A 25355-nucleotide genomic window follows, 5' to 3' on the forward strand; every position below is an offset into this window, starting at 1 on the left:
AGAGCCTTTTAAATAAGTGACAACGCTCGAAAGTTCGCTCCACCTGATCAGTTTGAGAACAGAGGTACAGAAACAAAGATACTAAGAAACATTCTTTAATTGTTTCCCTTTCCAAGGAAATATTTCAGGATTTTTAAACTTTATCTTATACAAAAATGTACACGTCTTCTTAACGTTTACACCTTTTGAACATACTTTGACATTGTTTCAGGGTTGACACAGTTACAAAACATTCAACACAAAAAAGTAAAGAAAACAATTCTGTACAAAAAAAAACAAACAAAAAAAAAACAAGCACCTCATGAAGGATCAAAATGCCACCAATCATAAATATCACATTATCATTGATAAGCTTATATGATAAAACTGGAGGAGTTGATAGAATTTACGTTTTTTTCTTTTTAAAATGGAAAAAATATCTGACTGCATTAAAATACTAAATAACCCTGACATTGTAAACTACAGGACCTGTCAAGTGGTATTTTATCTCTCACAATTTATGAAAACGGATTCACAGGGATACAAAGACTAGAGAAAAAAGTACATCTCCCTCACATGCAAACTCGCACACAACTCACGCTCCCAAAATTTAAGACTGATTCGAGGTGACGTGTCATTAAAATTGATGAATGGTTCCAAAGTGATAGCATGGCTGTGGTGGCAGATCCCAGTCTGGACACATCAGGATAAATGAACATTTCTGCACTTAAGATTTTCAAGATCTCGTGGTATATATGTGTGTGTGTGTGTGTGTGTGTGTGTTTACCCAGTAGAGTTTCCTGCTCCTCTGTGGTACAAGATCAAAATATGGCAGCTGTCGTTATGGCTTGTGTTCTCTCTTTCAATAGTCCAGTCAAGACGTTTGGCTGGTAGCTTTGGACACGGTATCCACAGCTGTTGAGTGAACGAATGAATTTAGGGCATGCACCACTCCCAGTGATGTACGACCATTCAGGAAGTGCCCCAAGTGCTTAGGAAGAGACTCTGAGCAGGAGCCCAGTGCGGGACAGTGGCCTCTCCACGTCCCACTTCTCGCTACCAGACTTCTGGGACTTCGAACAGCGATGTTGTAGACTCCGCCGCTGCACAAGAGAGGGAGAGGCATGTTAAGATGAGAACATTTCGAGTATGTTGATTTGCAAGTGATCACACAGAAATCTTGTTTACTGTAACATTTAACCCTTTGAAACGCAGGCTTTTTGCCCCGAGTGCTAGCACGGCTGTCGACTCAGTCTTAACTCTTTATGACAGAGTCGCTATATAACTCGACAAGTCGTTTGGTTCTAAGGATAGGTTGGCCTGCCCAGAAATGCCATCAATTTGCATGTCAGTAGTTTTACACACGTACACACAGACAGCATTAATGAAAACAGAAAAATCTTTTTGTCTGTATCTTTTAAATAAGATAAGATAAATAAGATTCAAATAACTGTTTATAACTGGACAGATGATTGAGATGGACCGATGAAGAACCATGCTAACGGCATTCTGAACACTGGCTGTCAGTAGTCTGTGACTTTAGTTGATATTTATGAACATTTTATGAAATCTATGTGCTGGAAAGTCACGCTGCATTAGCTGTTGTTGATGTAGAGACAAATATAATTACTTTTGATGCTGAAGAAATCAACAGATCTTGCTTCATAATCATGGTAATTAGATATTATAAAAAGAAACACCATTTTCCTCTGGTTTCTAGGTGGATTAACAGACATTTATCCACAAACAACATGCAGCTTCAAAGGGTTATCGAGCCTGACAAACACACCTTCAGACTTCTTTTTCTTGTTCTTTTGACCTTTCCTCCCGTGGACTGCCGGGGCTTGTTGCCAGGTGATCGTCCCGTCAGCATCATCAGCTGGATCTGTGCCCTCGGGACTTTCCTCCTCATCAGGGACTGGACTTAACCCTGCTGAATCTGATGCATCTCTGCTGGGCAGAGCAGCCATTAAGAGAGTTAAATCACAGCAAACAGGATTAATAGCAACAGGATGAGCGCCTCTATTTCACTTACCCCGTCTTTAGCCACCCCTCTGATGTCTTGCTCTCGACAGCCTCAGCATTTGCCTGTCCACTTGTATCTAGGGAACACAATAACAACTGGAGCATGAGAGACGAGATAAGACCTCCTTATATGGCAAGTGTATTTTACCTAGTAATTCACAGGACTGACAACACACAAGCAGAAAACACAGAAAAATGAGGCTTAGACAGCCTTTAAAGTGAGGAGGGATACACTACAACTTGAAAACCAGGACTAATGGCTTCTCATGCGTCAGTTCAGATTTCTTGAACATTATCTGAGGGTTGCAAAAAGCTCCACCGTTTTTGTCTGACGATTGTGTGAAATTTCAAAGATTTAAGACTCAACAGCGACATCAGATAAAACCACATGTTGCACAACTCTAAGATCTCAGTGAAAATAATACCCAAGATGCATCACCAAAATTACTTTCTGTGCTTCCTCAATTAAAATGAAAGGCTCAAATATCAAGCAAAAAACGTGCGAAGACAATGTTGTAAATCAAGAATGCATCTGACCCGTCTGACCCGTCTGTTCTGGAGCGGGTGGCCATAAATAAAATCTGATCTTAATTACTCAGCCTTAGTTGATGATTATTCGAAACGCCACCTGCCCTCTTCCTCAGGACACAATGAATCTCTGCCAAGTACTTTCCTACAGGAAACCTGCAAGTTACCACTCTGCTGCAGGAAAGTACGTATGCATGCATGCGTTCACACACCATCAGTTTTCATTTTCTTGCTGCCGGTGCTATCTGGGTACGAGTAGTGACTCCAGCCGTCTGTAATTACAGGTTCTCCACTCCCCTGTTCTCCCTGAACCGGGCTGATGCTGCGTTTTCTCAAAGCCCTGGAACAAAAAAAAAAATAATAAAAAAAATAGGCCATACGTACAGTAGTACAAGAAGAAATACCTGCAGAAAATCCTAGGCAACAGAATATTATGCTGAAGTGTACAGCATCACATGCGTACCTGGAATATCCAAAACCACTGGTAGTGGATGAGGTGTAGTGAGCTTTCACCCAGCCGTCCTCTCCCCAGGTTTTGGCGGTCTGACCGATCTTCTCCTTCTCCTGTTGCTGCTGCTTGCCCTGGACGTACTCTGCATACGTCTGGATCCTGTAGCTCTCTGCATAGCGGCTGGTGTTCATAGCTGCAGGATGAGAGGAACAAGTTAACAAGCTGCTTCGACATTTTTTTTTTTTTTTTTTTTTTTTGTGTGCAGATGACAAGAGTCCAGTCCGACGTGAGGAAGGTCGAACTCACCTATCTGCACCTGGTCTGTTTGACTTAAGGACACAAATGCTGATGTGTCATCTATCCATGAAACCTGGATGTTCCCTGTGTGGAAAGCAGAAGTCGAACGTGAGTGATAAATCATGGGGTCATAACTGTTTGCAAGCAGAACACACAAAATCACATCTTACCAAAGGCACTAAAGAGCTGGTAGAGGTCACTGGTCTTCCATTCTTTTGGGAAGGTGACGTACAGGACGTGGTCTCTTTTGGGTTGCACTGCAGGAGCAGAAGAGATCAGCAGAACAAAGGGTGAGGTGGAGAAGTGGCTACAGTGGCTTTAACTGATATTTGATATTAATGCTGAACAAAAAGAAAATCCAATAACTTAATTAGCTGAGGAATTAAAGCCCATATAAAAAAGGTTAAGATACACAGCTAAGATGATATCAGGCCTGAGGTTTACAGAAAGGTGGAGTGGAGTTTTGTATTCTGTTTTGTTGAGACCTGACGAGCAGGCTGAACGCATTTCCTTCCTCATGCAACGATTTTCATTACACTTTAAATTGTGCATCGTCTACATCTATGTTTGCTAGCTCGCGCTCTTCCTCTGCAAGTGCATTGCTATATTTCTTTGCGCCACACTGTCACTCAGCAGAATAGCAGGAGAGTGTGTGCACACAACACAAACAAAATGGGGAAGCACTTGCTCCACAGTGCTACTATTGGTAAACTCCACAGGCTGCCTTTAAGTACGGCTAAACTTCGAAGCAGTAGTTAATGCAGCAATCCTGACATATGGCTGGGCCGTGCTACACAACATTTTACTCACGATCTGGTCCTGTGATGTTGAGGTAGGGAATATCTATTATCCTCATCAGGAAAAGCCTTGAGAACAGAAAGAAGAAGAAATGATAAACCTCTTAAGTGTTTGAACGGTTAATAAAAAGAGCAGCAAATGAACGTAAGTGCGTCTCTTACTTGTTGAAGAAAGGCTCAATGAGTTTGGATCGAGCTGAGATGTAAGCTTTGGGTGGAGTCAAGAAAGAGCCTGAAAAGTGGAGCGCAGACCAACTTAGACAATACGTATTAAGACACATTTTTAAATTTGAGAACAGGACCAGCGTGATCGTTCGTGTGTTACCCAGGTAGTTGGCCATGGAGATGAAACAGAGGCCAGTGATGTAGGCATCGTACCCTGCCTCATGGAGCTGCTCCTGGGCTGTGTCGTAACTGGGGAACCCCTCGTCCGTTTCTGGAACAGCGCAGAGAAGAAGTGTCAGCAGGATTTTTGTACAGTGAAGAATATTTCAGGCAAACGTTTCAGGGCGTATTTACTCACCAACTTGTGGTGACTTGAAGGGGCTCTCCTTCAGCTGTTTCTCCAGCTCTGCCAGAGAGGTGTTAGTGATCAGCTCCTGCGACACAAAAAAAAAAAAAAAAAAAAAAAAAAAAAAAAAAGGTAAAAACAAGCTGTTAGTATTATAGTTTAGAGACATAAAATCATGATTTTGCTCAAAAATCATCATTACTTGCTCGATTTTCACTGGCAAGCCATGATCATAACTAATAAGCACAACTTAAAAGAGCATAGTCCATTTTACTGGTTAGGTATGCTGACACAAGAGAGTCCTGCTTCACAGTAGCTCTCCATATACAGTCATTTTACAGTGCAGAGAACACTTCCTGGACTCACAGCTAAACAAAAAGATAACATGGTAAACAAATAGCAGCTAAAAATGTCTACCTTAAACGGCTGAGTGGAAGCCATTAACTTTGTGTCCAGAATTCTGCAAGTCAACAGGTTAAAAAAAAAGATAAATAACACATTAAAGAACAAAAAGCAAAGACAAGCCTCAGTTGTGAAGACACGGAAACAAACTTAGCAATAGAGTGATACGTTACCTTGGGAAGACGCACATCGTGACCTCTTTAAAGTCTTGGAGGTCCTGGAGAAGAGAGCATTGGTATAAATTATGAATAGATGACATTACTTTGCTTTAAACAGCTTGTTTGTGTAGCAAAAGGCTGAATATTTAGCAGCCAAAAAGGCTCCGCATTTAAAAATCGCCATCTCGAGTGTGTACCTCTGGAAGTGGGCAGTAGAACTGGTGGATGGTGTGCATCACATCCAACAGCATGTTGTGGCCAACCACGAGTTTGCCCTGTGTGTCAGAGGAAATGAGTTACAAGTCCCATTTTACCGAAGCCAAAAGATATTTCAAGAGCAAGTAAAGCTCGATACTGCATCTTATGAATTGGGATTTATGATAGTCTATACTTTGGAGTATCACTGTTTATTTGTGTGTGTGTTGTAACTATGAGAGGCACTAGAAAAACAAATAAAAACACAGAAGTAGTGAGGTTTACTTACAGATTTAGAGATGGCATGGATCACCCTGGAGAAGCCAACAGCATCATTTAGCTCCTCCTGTCGGGGGAAGACAAGTGTCAGGTGAAAATACTAGATGTATTCAGACAGTAGTGCAGTCTCCTTCACAACAACGTCACACAGAAAATGTATGCATGTCTACATTCAATACACTATTGTGATAAATAGAAGAAGAGTGTGACGGGAATATTTGATATTTGTCTGAAGCCCACACTCTACCTGCTCTCTCTCCAGTTTCTGCTGCTCCCTCCTCTTCCTCTCCTCTTCATCCACTTTGCTCACCTGGATGTATCGCTCCTTCTGCAAACATAAATCACATCTATGATTCTTCCAAAAAAAAAAAAAAAAAAAAAAAAAAAAAAAAAAAAAAAAAAAAAAACAGGAAGCAAGATAAGCTGAGATGAAAAATGCTCTAACCTTTTCTGTTTCAATGGTTTCCACATGAAGCCCTTTGGGAAACCTGTAAGAACAAGAAGAACGTTAAATCTATGACAAACCTACAACAACAATAATAATAACAATAATAATAATAATAATAATAATAGCCCAGGGGTGAGTGCCACTCACTTCCAGTTCAGTGTCTGGTATATCAGCTTTCTCTGAAACCTAGTAAGGAAATATGAATGTATGCACAGATTAAAATACAAAATCGGCACGGAAAAAACAAACACAGGTAGATGTGGCTTTTTGAAAAAGGGGGGGGGGGCTAGATTACCCAGTGCATGGCTCCAGGTCCAAAGTCTTCTCTGAGTTGGTGAAGAGGGCCTCAACTTTCTCTCTGTGTGGAGAAATGGAGTAGAAGTGATCAAAATATAAGAGGGTAAGGTACCAACAGAACTGTGAAGTTGCATTTGTTTGAGGTTGGCAAGTTTCATTTCTCCATTAATATGTAATCACATGTGAGTGAAAGTCACAGCACCAGCTTTTTGAAAAGAGCAGCCTGAATGTTTTTTCAGTGATTTCCCCGCACATCCTCCTGAACACTCAGCTGCTCCCCGGCCGGTTTACAGACGAAGTATGACTCTAGGTCTATTCATTTATTTATACCAAGGAATTCTGGGGCAATGTTTCGGGGTGGGGGATTTCCTACTGGCTGGCCACACCCACTTTACCCTCAAGGAAAGGTAATCAGGTCACGTAATCTTGGTCCAACTAGTGTGAAGGAACTAAGCTACCACGACTTCATTCTCAACTACTCAGACAAAACAACCCCGTCACTACCCACAGCTCTTTATTTGAGCCTTTAAATGAATCTGTAACACTTACACCACCCTGTTGATGAAGTCTTTATGCTCCTCGGGTACATTTGCAGCACCTTTGGAGGATGGAGAGATGTAGGATGGTGTCCCTACACCGTTAGCATGCTGATTCCTCCTCTCCTCCGTCTGCTCCCTCAGCTGGGCTTCCTCGTCTTGATTTAGGTACGGGATTCCTTTGAAAACCCAAGAAAAATCTGAATTTTACTTCTGTGTAGCGAGCTGCTGTTCTGTGTTGGCTCTTCCCACCGACTGTCCAGGACTACACATTCCATCAAATTACACTTTTTGATACAGAGCCCATGTGCTGGAAAGACTACTGCAAGATGAAAAAGAAAGTTGCTGAGAATTATTTTCAGCAAGATGTCATGCATTTTTTAAAGCTACTCCATGTTGTCAACAACAAAAAAACAACAACATCAACAGAAGTGGTAAGAGAGGAACATACGAGTGAACCAGAGCAAACAATGCTCTTGCAGGTTCTGATAAGCCTGTATAGCTTCTTATGCGTCATTACATTTCTGAAGCCGTGAACACAAGTGGCAGTGAAACCAGGGAACACTTTCCTCAGACTGTAAGAGTCAACTAGGTGTCTACAGAGGCTGCACTGGCATTTCATTTTGTCAGAGATCTGGATTCAGGCTAACAAAAGACCACTATCACAAGTCTGAATGAAGAGCAAAAGGCCCAGAACCAGCTGTTCCAGTACTGGTGACAGATGACAGCTTTTCTTAACACTGATGCTGGAGGGGGATACCAGCGCAAAAAACAAAAACCGAGTTCAAGTACTGATTTAAACAGAATTGCTTTTCCTACAGAAACCCCTTTTATCGAAGTGCGATATGAAATTAACAAGACTTTGGTTTGTATATCAGTCAATCTGATAAGAAACTGACAAAGCACTCACTTCCAATTTATGTAAAAGATACATGGTTCTATAAACTCATATCAGTTTAGAGTCAGATATTGAGGGTAGATACCCATCACTACACATCATGAGACAAAAAGGGCATGTCAGTGTCATTTCGTGTTACACTCACCGTGACAGAACACCTTGTTGAAGTCAAATCCCTGACTGGCCAGAAAGTCAATACTGGAACTCTGAAATGAAAAAAAGAAAAAGAAAAAAAGAAAAAAAGATCTTCCATCTTTCAAACAAAAATCCCTAATATTGAAATAATCTTTTCACAGCTGACTGAGCAGGAAATATTTTAAACCATCTAAATCACTGTATCCAAAAGTCATTTGTTGTTCACAAAAGGAATTACCCTGAAGAATAACACAGACTTACTTGGCAGATGAACTTAATGTCAGGAGAAGTCCTGTTGAATGGTTTCGGGAATATATAAAAATTAAACGGCTTCGTGATATACCTAGGGAGACATGATAAGAGGAAAGAGAGAAAAATGAGGGTAATAGCTGGATCACTTCCATTATTAATTCTTAGTTGACAAATGTTTTTGCATAAAACCTAACAGTGGCATTGGCAATGGAACTTAGGATAAATCAGTTGCTACACAATAAATGTTCTGGGGCCCTGAGGCAGTTGGGCACTTGGTAATCCAGCCCTGCTTTAATTCAGGAGATGGTACAAGGAGCAATTGTTAATTGTCAGTTTAACAATAGACACAAATTTATCTGTCCAGATACTGTGTCCAAAAACTGTCGCCCAGAGGACTTGCAACAAGTTGGCTCTTTCTCTGTACCTGATGAAGAACCAAGTCTGTCTCAAAATATTATCTCTTTGCTGAATGTAACAAATAAGACATTTAAATATGAGCAGATGGCGATGTTGGGACACAGAATAACACGGTCAGATTTGAAATTGTGCATTTGTTCAGCAGATATTACTCACTTTGACTTTGCCTGGTCGTATTTGAATGTACATAATCCAAACTGGAAGAGTAGAAAGTCCATGGAATGCTGGTGGATAGAAAGACAAAAGGTTTAATGAGATAAAAACAAACAAACAAACAAACAAACAACAGACTGCTGCAGAGCTAGGGAGGCAAGCTGGGATGCACTGGATCTTCGTCCTGCTCCTTCGTTCTGGCCTCTCCACCTTGTGTGCATGTTTTGTCTTTTTGTCTCTGTGTAGTTTGTTTCTTTCACCTGTGTGAATGGTGTGCTTAAGTTTTGCCCTCTTGTGTGTTTGTGTAGTCTGTCCTCTTTTTAGGTCCTCATGGTGGAGAGGAGGTCCTGTGGCTCAGGTCCCATCTGTCTACCTGCAGCTGAAGGTTGCTCAATCATATTCCTAATATATGTCTACAGATTTCAATGTTGTAATCCTGTTCTATTCTGTGCATATATCATCTATTGCATGTGTCTATCCTGGAAAAGGGATCCCTCCTCTGTTGTGCTTCCTTAGGTTTCTTCTATATTTTTTCCATTTAAAACTTCTCTGGGGAGGGTGTTGTACGCTGTACAGATCGCAAAAAGCCCTTTGATTTGTGATATTGGGCTATATAAATGAAACTGACGTGATGTGTGATTGATGTGTTGTAATTAATAAGCTCTGCAGACCTTTTTAAGCTTCGTGTATCGCTCCTCTGGTGTGTCAAGCCCGTTGGTTAGTGCACTGACATTGGGGCCGTCGCTTATCCCTAAAAAAAACACACAAACTCACATGTCACATTTCAGCAGAAAAAACGTTGGGTTTTATCAGTGTCCACTTCAGCTAAAACTCTCATACGGTTACCTGAAAATTCTCCATCGATGGCAAGGAAGTCGGCATCCTCTATCGCGCTGTACACCGTGTTCAAACAGTCTTTATAATCTGGAAAAAGTAAAAGTGTATTAATACTAGTATGTTAGCGTGATGCGGAAAGCGTGCTAGCCAGCAGATGAGCACACAAACCCGCAGCCGTGCTTGTTTCCTCGCAGCTACCTAGCTAGGTAGCTAGCTAGCAGCAGCACAAACACAACAATTAAAGAGCCTTAAGCATCATAGATATGTTTCATGTCACTACTCAATTGTACAATTTTATAACGTATGAGTCCAACTACAAAAGATCAAGCGTGCAAAATGCGGCTGACTACTTACTTTTTCGTGTCACCTCCATCCCTGCACAATGACTGAACCCGGCTGACAGCTAACACCAACTAGCCTCCGTCAACTGGCTTTTAACCGTTTTACAAACACTTCCGGGCCGCTGCTGCGAGACAAAGTGCCGCTGCGGAGCTGCGGCGTGTCTACACAATCTATTCGTTCGGCATTTTTGTTATTTTAGAGACAAAATCATATTTATTACAATAAATATATCAGGTTATTTATTACAGTACTTGCTGACAGCAATTTTATATTGGACTGATAGTGAAGGGATTTAATCACATTTACTCAATTACAAATTTGAGGTAGCCTACTTGTACTTCCCATGACTTTTTTCTTTTTATGCAGCTTTATACTTCTAATCTACTACATTCAGAGGGAGATTTCTTTACTCTACTACATTCATCTCACAGCCTCAATTATTTTCAAATTTGTTTGACATGTATAGATATAGTATCTTGTGTCCATTGTTGATGTATGCATATGGCTTGTAGGTTACATAATAGTCATATGTTTATGTTTATTATTAGTACTGTAACCTGTGTGTAAGTACATTGAGATTCTGTAGAAACTGGAGTCAAATTCCTTGTATGTCCTCGTATTCAGATCCTTCACTTAAGGAGCCTGTTTATCTATCTATCTATCTATCTATCTATCTATCTATCTATCTATCTATCTATCTATCTAATTCATATCCACTGTGGGGTATTATTTCTGTCTCAACCCCTAGATTTGTTGTTGTTGCTTCATGTTTCTCGCAATATCTATATTTAATTTATCATTTCATCACAGTCTGCACCTGTGGTGCTCGATGCAGTGCTGTACCTGTATGTCTATACAGCTATTCTAAGATTCTAACTATCTAAACAGCCTCTTTCTCTCCGCCTCACTATGTCTCTTCTTGTATCACTGTATGTCCTTTGTGCAAAATCTAAGGGTAGGGTGCATCAAATTTAAGGAGGAAGATGCTCCCAAAATGCAGCTCTACTGTCAAATCATGCAGGGGAATTAAAGAAAATCCAGAGAAAAGGTTTAAGGGAAGACACCAAAAGTAGAATTCCTTATACTGTTCATGTGCTGAGAATAACACACAGTTATTGGCTCATTGCCTTTACTTTCTTCAGCATGACAGAACGCTGGAGCCGAACCAACAAACAATGACACTATATGTAAGGAAACATACTGGATAAAATCCATCAAAGTGCTATATTTGCCTAACATATTCCTATCAAGATCCACAAAAGCTGCCTTTCACAAGAGCGGGTTTTGTGGGTCTTACTATGCATCAAGATTGTATCTGCTACATTTATGAGTTCCTGATGTGGTGTTAGGTGGTGTTTCTGAAGTCAGCCTGGCAGTGCGGCTGACATTGAGTTTCACAGAGACAGAACAATTTCTGCAATTATTATCTACACTTTGTATTGTATAACGAATATAAAAAAGTATTTTTCAGGAGAAAATGTCTCCACAGTAAAAAGCAGGGGTGAAATCTTCTCTCCAGTGAAATGCAAAGATGACAGTTCAAAAAGTACAGATGGGAAGTTTTCTTTTCTTTAATGAAAGGAAGTAGCCACAAAAAGGCTTCAGCTATTATGTCTAATGTTTTCTCCGGGGGGTATAAAATTGTAGAATTATATTTTTTTTTGACAGAATCTTACTAAGTTTTTGCTTTTTTTCAGCTTTAAGGCCATTAAACACAACTAAAATCTATATTATTGCAGTGTAAGTCAAATATAGTTGTGTACGCATGCAATGAGCTGCATTTTGTGTGCCTTTGTAGAGTTTTATTACCTTGAGAGAAGACAGGCTATACACTCACTCTAGATTTTTATTATGATATATTTTTCAAGATGACAACAAGCGGAGGAGAACATCAAAACAAACAAAAGAAAGAAAGAAAGAAAGAAAGATGGAGGAAACAAACAAACATCAGGATGACAAGCAATTTGATGTAATGGTTGGCGTGTGGTAAGCTGGGTCATCAGCTGGGGTTTAGCATTCATTGATGTTTTGCTCCTTTAACCCCAGTACATCGCCTGGTGGTGGAGAGGTAACAGAGATTTCTCCCTGCCTCCCACTGCTAATGCCTGAGGTGTTGTCTGGCCCCCAATTGCTATGCTTCCTCCTCAGCCACACCAAATCTGCCTCTTTTGGCCTCCTCAGACAGATTTTTAATGCCTTGCCTTCCTCTTTCTAGATATTGAGGAGTTAATGAAGCCCTTGCATTCCACCTCCACAGGGTGAACAAAACCCCTGCAGCCAGCCTGTCTACATTCATCCAACAGATGAGAGCACTATGAGAGAGTCAGCCTCAAACTGCTCCTCCTATAGGATCCTGTGTTATATGAATGGGATGGTCTTGGTGACCATGGAACACATCACCATGTCAGGTTGGAGTGACATAGAGGTTACCTCCCTGGGGAACTGAGGCTGCCTTCCCAGGTCGACTCTCCCTGGTCTATGTTCTGCTCCTTGCTAGGTTCAAGGAGTCTTGGTGAATCTTTAAGGCAGAGGCTTTTGGTGCTCTCTCCGTACCTGGTGAACTGGATGAGGTGCTTGGCTGAGGAGGAAGGCCTACTGTTTGCATCCTGCCGGCATATCTCAATCACTCCAGCCAGTTTCCTCATCACAAGGTCTCGCCGCCATCTTCCATGGTGACGCTCGACCAGAGAAGAGGTGCCTCACCCCACCCCAGGCCTACTCGGCCCTCCTAGACTCTGCCGACAACCTTGTGATGCTTCAACCTGGTGATTGCCTCGTTGACCTCTTTTTGGGCTTTCCACTTCCTCCCAGTTTGCATAGGGACAATGTGCAGCTCTTAGCAATTGGTCAGTAGACTCCCCCATTTTCTGGACCAACCATGTCTTCTCCTGCTTTTACTCCAAATTGATAGATCAAAGCTGCAGAGTGTTTTTTCCAAGCCTCAGCCACTTTCTGATGTAGGAGTTTGCAAGCCCATCCTTCGTACTTAATGCTGAATAAAACTCCAGCAACAATTGCAGCATACAGAACAACTGTTCAGCTTGTGGCCTTCATCAGGGTCATCACAAAACATATTAAGAGCAATATTTAAGTAGGGTAGGTATGAGACACAAAAGATATAAAAATCATATCAAGCCACATACATTACAGCCTGTGGGGCTTGTACAAAATGTGCCCATTTGATGTGGCATAGGTCCACCCCAAAAACACTTAATTTCAAACAAGGCCTATAAAGTGCTATACACAGAAAAGGTAACAAGATGCAACGTAAAAAGTACATCATAAAATACATGAATACGTTCAAACCACTGCTAAACCACATAATTGAACATTATGTAGGAACCACTTCCTACCATTGGTGCAGGGTTAATTGGTAACATCATACTTTGTCCTTGCCAAGGAGCTGGGCAATCCTCGCCAGGCCATCTGAGAACCGTCTCTGAACTACTCTCGCCATCTGCCTGTCTAAGAGGAACTCTGCTGTGTAGGCTGTGGACAAGTTTGTCTGGACAGCAGTGGAGTCTCTTCCCCCGCCTACGACAAAGATGGTGCTGTCGCTTCTGATCCCTTCCCAGAGAGATAACTTCACAACTTGGATTGTTTTATTGTCGTTCTAGCCCACATTCACAAGCTCATCAAGCCTCTTCAGCTGTCTTGATGGGCATGCTGCTGTCTGGAGCATGGTTGTCATGTTGTCCATGTAGCCTCTCAGCGGCGGTAGTCTTTGTACCGATGGCAGGTTCACTCCTACAACCATCCGTCCTGCCCCAAAGAGAATGATTTAAATAAGATGGGGGAGATTGCACATCCCATGGAGATACGTCCTTCCAGCCGTTGCCAGCCTGTGGTGAAATCTAGGTAGGTACAGCACATTCAAAGGTCCTTGAAGTATTTTGATACCAAGCTTCTGATACATTCAGGGATGTAAAAAAAATGTAGGGCAAAGTCAATGAGTTGGTGGGCAACAGACCCTTATGCATTTGCAAGGTTCAGCCCCATGACATGAAGGTCACCTCTCTCTCTTGGGCCTCTGGATCTGTTCCCACATCATTGTTGAGGGCTCTACGCACCCTGGAAAGCCTGGCACTCCAGCTTCTGGCAGCTGGTGTCGATGAGAACGCTGGTTATGAAGAAGTTGGTCAACCTCTTGACCATAATAGAGAAGAGCTATGCTCCTGAACTGGCTGATTTAGCAGTTCTGCTTCTTGACCGTGATAGGTCTCTGCCACACTGATGGGATGAGTTTATTTTTTGTTCTGGTGAGGTTCCACAGGATTTCAGGAGCCATGCAGGGTAGTTCTAGTAGAGCATGTATGGTATCCCATCGGGGCATGGAGTTGATGCTGATCTCGCCTTTCTGACGATCTCTGTAACCTTAAAAGCAAAGATATAAGTGATGTGGAAAAAACATTACAGCAGAGCACATTATGGTGACAAATGCTTATGTAAGTGATAAATGGCAGGGAAAATTAAACAGGCGTAATTAAATATGGTTGATGAGTGGGAGTGAGAAGGTCTGTGTGTGTTTGTGTTTGTGTTTGTGTTTGTGTTTGTGTTTGTGTTTGTGTTTGTGTTGAACCTCAACTGAGGGCAACTGAATCACAATTGATCTATGGGATGTCTTTATTTCTGAATGACCTTTAATGAGTCATTTCAAATTTACTGCCAAGAAACTACAAACATACTCCGATTAGTCATACTTTACTTTGATTGTTGGTTTTAAGGTCCGTCACACATGTGAGCAGAAATGTCACCTCTAACAGTTGAGCCAAACCTGAAGGTGTTTCTACATTTTTGAGAAAAAATATATCCTGGGATGTTTTCTCATTCTTTACACCACCAGACATCAGAGAGCTGTTCTGGTCGGTGAGTAAGTGATAACACGGTTGCTTTAGCTCGACTCAGCCCCTGTTCCATATCAATCTCAGGAAATCCGTTTCTCGAAATGACTTTTGCTCTTTGTTGAGCAAAGTGCAGTAAAATTTGTAATACTGAGAAAAGCTGAACCTTTTTTAAAAAATTGTGGGGCATTTCATGCTTTTAAAGAATACATTTTTTGATGTCTGTCTTAAAACAATAAGCCCACACTCTATATACTCCATACACTGTAATAGTTTTTGGTTGCTGTAATTGCTCCTTCTGTCCTTACTGGCTGCAAATTAATCCACTCTAAAAGCTATGTAAATGTAGGTGACTGGGCACAAAATCCACAGTCCCTCTTCTGTGCAAAAATAATTTGCACATTCTAAAATTCATCTTAAGCTAATATGACATTTCGGCAGTCAGAGTAATGCTGTGGGTTTAAGATACAGGGATTCAAGTCAAGGTTTTAGTCTTTGAGTTATTATCATTCTGCAGGAAACACTGTCAGTGGAAATACACGGTGAATTTCATATTCAAAACACTGTAACTTTGGAAGATACCCACTCTAGTTACCCGAACTTTAAAGGGGTTTTCTCTGCAGCTGAATGGATTCTTGCTAGGAGTGGGTGATAGTGATTGTCGTTTGACAAGAGCTTAGGCTGTTGTTGCATTTACAAGACAAGAATTTATAATACGCCCTCTGAGCAGCGCTACGTCTTCAGGGCAGATTGGAGGCTACAGTGAGTCCCTATTGGAAAGTGACCAGACGGGCTGGGCTAGCTGGTTAGTACCCAAACCTTAGTAGAAGGAAAGACGTGAAAGAAACTATACACTGGCGTTGCTTTCCACCCCTGGAGACAGCTCTTGGCAGGTAGAGGAATGAAGTCTGATGTTGAATGCTCAACGTTTCTTCTAGACTGGCAAATTAACAGCTGTTCATGCTGCCACTGGCTATGTAGCAATAGCAAAACCAACAAATAGCTCTAAATGTAATTTTTTATCACAGATCACTCCTTTCAGTTCAGTTTTAAGATTCATAATCTGAAAATGTATTTCGTTCACTTTTTTTCCTAAGCTCACATCACTGTTCAGAGGCAGCTCAAAACTGAGCTGAAAACAGCGTTGTCCATCACCAGTGAGGAGCCTCAATGCTAACAGCTGCTGAATTGAAAGTTATTTCAATGTACAAATGGGCACGTCAGTTTTGTTTTAAGGCAGACTTTAAATAAAAGTGAAGCTGTCCTTTAATGGACTGTGACAGTGGGAGCAATGACAGGAAATGAGAGGAGAGAGTGTGATGGGGAGTGACATGCAACAAAGGTCCCCAGTCACACATGAACTGAAGCAGTCTCATTCAAACCCTGGCCTTTCGAAATTAAGGTCAGTAGCAGTAGTACCTAGAGTATATGTGTGTACATAATTTGTTAAAATATGTTAGGTAATGTGTGTTTTACACTTGCTAATATTAACTCGTCAAACTCAAAGCCAGGATTTAACCTATTATGGGGCCATAGGGGAAAAATAAAAAATAAGCTGTGTGCAGAGTGTATGTAGCCAGACACCTGTCACTCAGTGTCAATGTACACATGACAGCAGCATTATATTTTGCCTGGAGTCCCATATCCAACCAGCACTGTTTAGGAATATGCAGCATGAAACTGGATTGCCATTTTGTTCCACTTTATTATTCAGTCTACATGAACATGTGGTAGCTGTAGGAACAGTCATTGTTTTTTTTAAAATCAATAAAACAAACATGCCAATTTAAGATTTGTTTTTTTATTTTAGTTTACCTACAACAGCCTGTATGATTCAATTTCATCTATACCGTCTATATTCGTGGCAATTTTTCCTGCCGCTATTTTTGTGTCTGGCACTGGAATTTGACGTCCCAGCTCATAATCCCAGCCACTAATCTCTGATAGGTTTAGTTGTTTTTCCAACACGACACCAGACCTTTTTGAAATCAGAGATGGACTAGATTAGGTGGATTAGGTTAATTGGTTTAGTTATATAATTTATCTTTACTGCATGAGTTTGGGAATCAGCGCACAGTCTGTGTTTTGCTAATGAATGTAATTTTGATGTGGGCTTGCCCAGTTGAATTATTTCATGTTGAGTCAGGTTGTGAAGGTGCAGATAGGGCTCTGCAAAACACGGCGGGTTGGATCTTGACAAACTGATAATGAAACAGCAATCTCAGGGAATTATCGGGGAGAGAACATCAGCAAAGCCCTGTGCACTTGGTAAAGGTGAAACAATACAATGTAATCTTGGCTGCGCTTTCATCCCTGAACAGGACAGGCGGTTTAGAAATGGGAAAGATTTAAGTTTCAGGTGGATTTTGAGAGGTGAACAAGCAACAATACAACACTTTTATATGAAAAAAGGTGGTGACTGTTGGTGGTATCGTTGGTTTGAATTTTTATTTAAGTTTGTGCTGTGTACAAACCACTATATCACCTACATCTAGATCTGTCATTTAAATTTGGGAATCATTCAAATCCACATGCTAGTATGAGTCTTGTTGAACTGCAACAATATGTCGTCTCTCCCCATGAATGTGATGGGCGTCATAGCGAAGTCTAATGTGAGAAACATCAGCTAATAATGTCGCAATAATGAGATCAAGATTTAAAATAGTTCAGACAGGGTTTTTTTCAGGCGTCCTGTCACCCACCATTATTAAGCCTATACCTCTGCTGCCTGCTCTGTTTTGCTGTAACATAATAAACCAGTGTACAGTGTTCTACCAAAAGTACAAGTTTTGGTAGAAAAGAAATGCTTTTTAATCTGGATGTAATCAGTGGTGAAATCTAACAACATTTACTCAAGTCCTGTTCTGAGATACAGTTTTGATGCACTTGTAGCATATGTTTCTTGCGTATTTCGGTGTTATCATACTTTATACTTCTCCACATTTATTTGACTCCTCTATCTTTATTTGAGTGATTAGTTCATTTTAAGGGTTAAATTTGACATAAACAAGAGTTTGTAAAATACAACAAAAGATTAAATCAGTGATCGCAACCTTCCCTTTGCAAACCAGAAGTCTTTAGTTGTTTGTGCGACTCTAAAGGTCTTAGAGCGCCTTATTCAAGCAGCTCTTTTGAGGCCTAAAGAGGTATAACTTTCAAAGATTAGAGAAAAGTCTCTCCCCTTTTATTAATCATCTCACAACCCCTCACATTTATCTGATGGTGACCCTTTGGAGGGTCTCGACCCCCAGTTTGGGAAAAGCCACTTGACTAAACTAGCTAACCATATATTAAGACGTTAAAACTAGCTCCACCTCGAGAAGCCCCAACAGTGAAATGCTGCTTGCACGTTGATGTATTACATATAGTATGTGTATGATTTATTAACAATCTAATAATGTCTTATATGTGTCACAGGGGCCAACTTGCAAAACCTGTGCTTTTACTTTTGATACTCTAAGTAGATTTAATACGTCAGTACTTTTCGTTACGAAGGATTTTGAATGCTGGACTTTTATTGTTAATAACTTTCACATTTTTATATTGCTACTTATACTTGAATGAAAGATTTGAATACTTCCTCCACAAGTAGATGGTCTGTCATATTTATTACATGGCAAAAACAGGTTCAATACAATGTTTTGCTGTAACAGTTTCACATCTGCATGACCTCTACGTGCATTTAAAAAAAAATTTTTTTACTTCTTTCTTCTTCAGCACTGTTGGTAAAACAAATACAATATTTCCCCAAACTCCATGAAGTGTCCTTTAGGTTAATGTAGAGACGGCACCCACAGGAGGGCGCTATACTCCACAATTTCTGATGAGTTGCTGTCTTGTTATCTGGCTTTTAGAGAGTCCCTCCCCTCTTCGCTTTCACACACACACACACACACACACACACACACACACACCCACACACACATAACCACATGTGGATGCTTGAGCTGGCTATAAAAGCCCTCTGCTCCCTCTGTATTTTTTTCCTTTTTCATCAAAGCACATCATACCTTTTACAGTCAAAATGAGCACAATGGGGAGGCCATAGACTGGTTAGAGCCAGGAAGTAAATGAAAGAAAGGGAGAGGCAGGAGAGAGGACGGGAGCTGCAGTTTATGGAAAAAGCAGGTTGAGGGGAGGCCATTAGCATCTGTCAAGTGAGCGTGCCCACATGTGTGTGTGTGTGTGTGTGTGTTGTTTGTCTGTACATCTCCACAATCAACCTTTTTTTAGAGCAGACAACGAAATTGAAGGGAGGCCACTGGGGATGGAAGAGGTAAAGAAGGAAAATATGTTAGTGAAAGAAGCAATCAGGAAAGGCTGGATGAAGGTCAAGGAGGATGAAAGACCAGAGACGTGTTATACACCACGTGTAAAGAAGAAAGGACACTTAAGACTGAAGAAGCAGGAGGTTGACAAAAGAAAGAGAGAGGTTGTGATGTGACAGTTAGTGGTTCAATAAACATTTTCTAGGCTGTCACGCACATAAAAGCGCACACACACACACACACTCACACTCACACACTCACACACACGCACAGAGGAGCTCCCATTTTTATAACCTGCTCAGACAGTCGTGTTATTGCTCTCCTAATCATGCGTGAGATTAGGTGGCAACACACAAGCAAAAACCTGCTGTTGACACGTCCTATGCCATTTCATCTCGCAGACACACACACGCACGACCACACACACACACACACACACACACTCTCGGTTTTTACTGGTCCTCCGGTGAATAGAAACTAATTTGCTTTCAGGCCAAACAGAGGAATGAATAAGTATGGTTTATCACTGTTTAACTGTGGGGTGGGGAAGGGAGAAGAACAGAAACATTACTGTGAAAGGGATAAAAGATTTCCAGAGTTGTGGAAGTGTAACAGATAAGTAAGAACAAAGAATAAATTGATGGCAATTTAGGAAGAGGAGCTTTGCTGGCTGCCTCTGGTTCTTCGTTTAAAAAGAACTTCTGCGAGGATGAGGGGTTTGACTCGGATGAAAAGAAGAGCTGGAGTGAATCTCAGTTGTGGAGACAAGACGGAGGAAGTCTCACTCTGAGGTGAGACTCATAGAATTTGCACCAACCATTTCCCATCACCGGTGTACAAAAATGGTTTTGCTCCAGACTCTAAATATATCACACGTGATCAGAGAAGAGCTGTTACCTCTGAAAACTGCAGTATTTCTGGGTTCCCATTTGTTTGCTGTCGAGGCGACTGAAAATCTCAAACCAAACACATCACGTATGAACATTATCGGAATCCAAATTTGTCTTGGTGACTTTGGAGCAGAGAAATTCAGCAGCTCATGGGCACGCAAACACAACAGGGAGACAACATTTAGTACAAAGGCAGAGCACAGGGCACACAAGAGACAAAAGACAAAACATATCACTTCGTACACACTATACTGCAGTATGAGTGTGTGAGTGAGTGAGTGAAAACAAACAACAGTAACTGGATGCTGAGGCATAGATATATTTTAAAGCTGCACTGATCAATACTTTTATATTAACAATGGGTCAAACTTCTATGTGTAAAGTGAAAGAGGCCGCTTGTAGTAATTTATCGCCAGCTCTACAAAACATTTTAACATCTTTAAGCTCATTGTTTTGATTTTACGGTCCACAGCTTTTACTGTTTTGACTCAGTTCCACCATCTCTCATCAGACGCACAAGGCAGCTGTTTTTTAGATAGTGATGAGCTGGTGAACATAGTGGAGCTTTTTATAAGCAGCTGAAGAGCGGAGTTAGTAGAGGCAAAAACGCAACTGAAAGGAGGGTGAATGTTGAACTTACATTCTTCAGGTGGAAACAAACATGACTGCAAATCAATGGTAATGTTTACATGTCTGCTGGATGTGTCAATAAACAAGTGTTTGCTAACACTTTCACTATCAGCTTTATTCAGTGGTCTTAACCATAATCTTGTGTTTACGTCTGATTGCGCTGCCCCCAAGTGGAGGGAGTGGGCAGCCCCCAGATGATTACAGGTTTGATCTGCCAAACACTTGAACATTGCATATTTTTAAATGCGGATACCAGTATTGTAAGTGTTTGTAAATTGCTGGTGATACGTTCGATCTTTACTCACAGATGTCATTCACAATTAGAATTTAACTTATACCCAAGTCGTCTCTTTGGGATGGAGTCTCTTTGCTCTGTCTTACCGTGAACTTTTGCCGTTAGCTTGTGTTAGCACTGCAAGCGAAAGGATTCAGACATTTCCACGACGATATCTGATTGAGGTACGATCAGGTGTTACACTTTGCATTGCAGTTTTTGGCTTTGCTGCTTGCAACAAGGCCACAGGAGAATGTTGCTGCAATGTCAGGGCCAAATAAAAAGCCTTGAAACCATCTTTAGAAGCTCAAGATACGGCTGGATAATATTTTATACTGAGCAGTTTTATGTAACAAACTCAGCTGTGAACCGCTGAAGATGTGTGATGACACCATATGAGTGTTAGGATTGTTACAGCTCTGCTATTATTTCTTTTTTTCTTCACATACAGGTCAGTTCAGGAGGGTAAAGAGATAAACTGGCAGATATATTGGCCTTGTATTTACATGTAGGTGTTAGCAGTTGTTCTCACTGTGTTACATATGAAACACAGTCATCAACATGGGGATTTTATTGACTATAACTCATAATAGAACCCACACATAGGCAGACCTTTACACACACACACACACACACGCACGCACGCACACACACACACACACACACACACACTCTCTCAAATAGAGCTGAGCATTGGATGATGATAATCTCAGCCTGTGATGGCACTCACTGCCACAGTAATTTTATGAATCACTTCCAATTTCCCAGGCCTCTGACTCTGCAAGATAGGAGGCAGTTACCAAAAAACTGTTCCAGTTTTCTAAAAGAAATGCTCATGTTATCCCCATTTTAATGTCCAATGCTATCTCTAGCTGCAAGTTATGAACATAGATAGATAGATAGATAGATAGATAGATAGATAGATAGATAGATAGATAGATAGATAGATAGATTGGTGTTACACTCTCTTTCATCATTCAGCTCTGTGAAAGATGTACAGAAGCATACACTCCTGCTTGCTTTCTCTCTTTCAGCCTCTGTATCTTTAACACATACAGGTATGAACACTGATGTTTGATCCTTGCCACTGCTCATAACATCATTACAATTGTGTCATAGTTAGTATCTGTATAGAGAGTGGGTGTGTATGTCTTTCTATCACTTGGTGTTGAGCAGGTACAGTACATTTGGTTTGAGCTTTTTGTTGCCAAGAAAACATCTGCCTGGTAGAAAATGGACCGATGACAGCTGTGAGAGTGGAAACAGTCATTCAATAGTCAAGGTGTGGGCCAGAAAATTTTAAAAATCAGCTGAAAGATACTAAAATGCTCAGAGAGTTGATTGAAATTGAAGAATTTGGTGATCATTCTCAGCAGGTTCATCGTTACAAGCTACTAGTTTAACATTAAACATAGTCATTTGATCCATTATTACAAAAATATTAATAGCTTTCAGTGTGTGCATGTTATTTACTTTAATACCAGGTGCGACCTGACAGGTAGCCTGATCAACATTGGTCAATATAAAACCATTGATCTCCATCTGCAACTGTACAGATCTCAGCTTCAAAGACTTAATCATTCAACAGACACAGTGTTTTTTTTTTTAAATAAATCTGCTTTTCAAAGGAGTGTGTGGTTTAAAATTATGGATTTGTTTATTAAAACTATGGACTATTCCACACCCTGATTCTGACTCTGCAGCCAAGATTCAAAGTTTAAATTGAGTACTTTTAAAGAAATATTTCCACAGATTAAAAAAATGTTTCTGTGTTGCCACTTCATTTCACTGAAAAATGACTTTCAGCAGTGCCTGAAAGCCATTTTTCAGTTAACTAGATTTCCTGCTCGTTCTGACCAGATAGATTTGATGAATTAATCAATTTTTCATCTACACACATTTGAAACAAATTGTTAAATTTAAAAACAGCAGGGACAAAAATGGATATTTTTCACAGAAGTCCAGTTAACAGCATCCCTTTTGGTAAACCACTTGTTTAGATGAAAAACACCCCCTCTGAATGATCATTTTAAGAGCTACTAGTGCTATTAGTGTAATAAAATATCCAAATTTTAGTTAAATCTGTAAACTGAGAACATAAAACACATCCATCACAATCACCATTAACATGTTCATTTAGGGAGAAAAATTCCATCAAATCTCCATCCCACATTAGAATTCATAAACAGGCTACCTTTCAGTCCAGTACAGTAATACCTCTAACTACAGCCTGAAAGAAATGACAGAATCAGCAACTCTCTGACAGTGAGTGTGAACAAAAAAATGAATTAAAGCTTGGTCACACCAGACAGTATCCCGACAAAGTTAATCTGCTCATCCTTGGAAAATGGGTGGTTCTTAGCTTGTTGACATCAAGACTATTTCCAGGGTTATAGAGTGCTGCAGGGATGATGTATTTTTGAGGGCCAACCCAGAAGTTAGCATCTCCCTGGTTCCCTTGACAAAAAGGCTAATGTTTACATTAGCCTTTGGATTACTGCAGGAAATAAACTCTAAACAAACTACACCACTGCTGCATGACTTCAATCGCTATACTTCCAACACAAGTATAAACACAAAGAGGCTGTAAAAGCAGATTGTTGAGTAGATCGTCTTTGTGTTCACATTGATGATGTTTAATGTCCCCAAAAACCACTGTAGTCCCATTTAGCCACTTGTTAGCAACCGGCCTTTTTTTAAAAGACTTAAAAGCTTAGAGAAATCATGACTAGGGTATTTACTGATGTATTTCATGTTGTAGAATAAAACATGAAAATGTCTTGAGCTTGTGCTAGCTAATTTCCAGGTTTTAGAACTCATTCCTGAAGCACTTTACTTGGCAAACTACTGGAGCTGGTGAGCTAATGGCTAACATGCTAGCAAGTCATAAAGGCTCTCTAAGCTAGCTGGCTCAGCTAATAAACTAGCAAGACAATAAGTTACTGCAGTAAACACACACAAGGAGACATAGTTGTACCATCACCTCCTGTCACATAACTGTCCACAAACCTATTCCTTTTTGTGGAGCAGTTTTTCCTACAGCACAGCAAAGTTCACCGAAGTTAAACTCAACACAAAAGATTTGACAGATTTACTTTTCCCCCTGCCAGCAGATCCAATGATCATTGAGTAATAAGCCTTTTTTCAACAAAGGCTTTTTGACATTTCATGGTAGGAAAAGCTCAGGTGTAAAAGACTAAAGTGAACGGTGGCTGAAAACCTTTTAACTGCTTAAGTTTCAGGGTCCTGATATTATTCTGCATGCTGGCTCACTTGTCACAGTGTCATGGCTCACTGGGACATTTGAATAGCCAATGGTAAATTTATTTGTAACCCCTGTTCTTTTCCTACAATGACACAAGTGAAAATATTGGCTGTGAAAATTCCACTGAAATCAGCTGATTTCACACCAAAATTTCACATTACGCTTTCACATCATGCTGGTGTGACAGAGACTTTATACCTTAGTCATGTCATATAGTAATTTCTGTAATTCCTGGTTACTGACAGTCAGCAAAATTATGATAATCATAATTGTAATCATGATTATGATTATCATAATTTTGACTGGGAAACTCTTTTTGGTTAAAGCTGTGATATATCTATCTTGATATATGAAGCTGTTACTCAAAGTCTGTTGTTCAGGTAATCAAAGCCAATTTAAAACAGGTGTTTTCACTAATTACGTTACTTGATTAGACCTCCTCTCTAGACTGTCTGGGTATGATCAAACTGTGCTTGATCCTTCATTCTACTGTTTAGTTTTCCTGCAACTGGTAGGACAGGGCAACTTTCATCTTTACCACTTTTATCAGTACATACTTTGGTGACGTGGTGTTAAGTATTTTACTGCACAGCTCCACCCGACATCCACCTGACTACAGGTCTAATCAGGGTGATTAAAAACACCTGTGCAGTTTTGCAGGTCTGGAATGTATCTAGTGCCATATAATGAATTCACATTATTTTTAACCCCTTACACAACCAGCCCTGTAATAACACAACCTTCTTAATCAGCATCATTCATATCCAGTGGTATGAATGAAATCTTTCCCATCTCCCATCCATCATATATGATGTGAACATGGCATTAGAAGCTCAAATACTGTAAAAATTATATTTCTGTACAGCAAAACTGCAACAGTAACAGTTTGTGACTGGATTATGTTTTCTATAAACATAATGAAGACCTGTTGTTAATTTATGTATTTGACTAGTCACATATACATTGAAACTGAACGTATAAACGTTTCACAGACGACGTGTTTCTTTTCTGCCAAAATATCCAATCTAGCAGCACAATATCCGCTTATAGTGACTACAGCATTTTTAAACCTTTTTACGGTTCTGTTCATTCACAGCACTCGGTTAAGTTTAGAGAAAGAATGTGGTCTAATTTAATGCAGAAAAAAGTTCTGCCACAATGTGTTTATTTCCAGACCATGTGAACCCCGGTCTCTGGTGTGACAGGTATGTGCTTTATCTGCCCCAGCCACCTCCTGGTAACTCCACGGC

The 25355-nt window shown here is 40.5% G+C and overlaps 1 protein-coding gene across 1 annotated transcript; it reads right to left on the reverse strand.

Moving 5' to 3' along the window:
• Window positions 1–110: 110 nt before the first annotated feature.
• Window positions 111–10008, reverse strand: parn (poly(A)-specific ribonuclease). The gene is made up of 26 exons (XM_022738158.1): window positions 9950–10008; window positions 9605–9682; window positions 9430–9509; window positions 8762–8829; window positions 8198–8279; window positions 7947–8007; window positions 6917–7082; window positions 6366–6428; window positions 6218–6256; window positions 6068–6110; window positions 5870–5950; window positions 5633–5689; window positions 5346–5423; window positions 5164–5207; window positions 5006–5048; window positions 4601–4676; window positions 4403–4513; window positions 4240–4309; window positions 4091–4146; window positions 3451–3537; window positions 3290–3364; window positions 2996–3176; window positions 2745–2872; window positions 2015–2081; window positions 1769–1929; window positions 111–1082 (listed from the first exon to the last, which is right to left on the reverse strand). Exons 1-26 carry the CDS (start codon window positions 9966–9968, stop codon window positions 1036–1038), a joined length of 2061 nt encoding a protein of 686 aa, XP_022593879.1. The 5' UTR covers window positions 9969–10008; the 3' UTR covers window positions 111–1035.
• Between the last annotated feature and the right edge of the window lie 15347 nt (window positions 10009–25355).

Source organism: Seriola dumerili, unplaced genomic scaffold (assembly GCF_002260705.1).
Source record: "Seriola dumerili isolate Sdu_G_001 unplaced genomic scaffold, Sdu_1.0 BDQW01000035.1, whole genome shotgun sequence".
Lineage (NCBI taxonomy): Eukaryota > Metazoa > Chordata > Actinopteri > Carangiformes > Carangidae > Seriola > Seriola dumerili.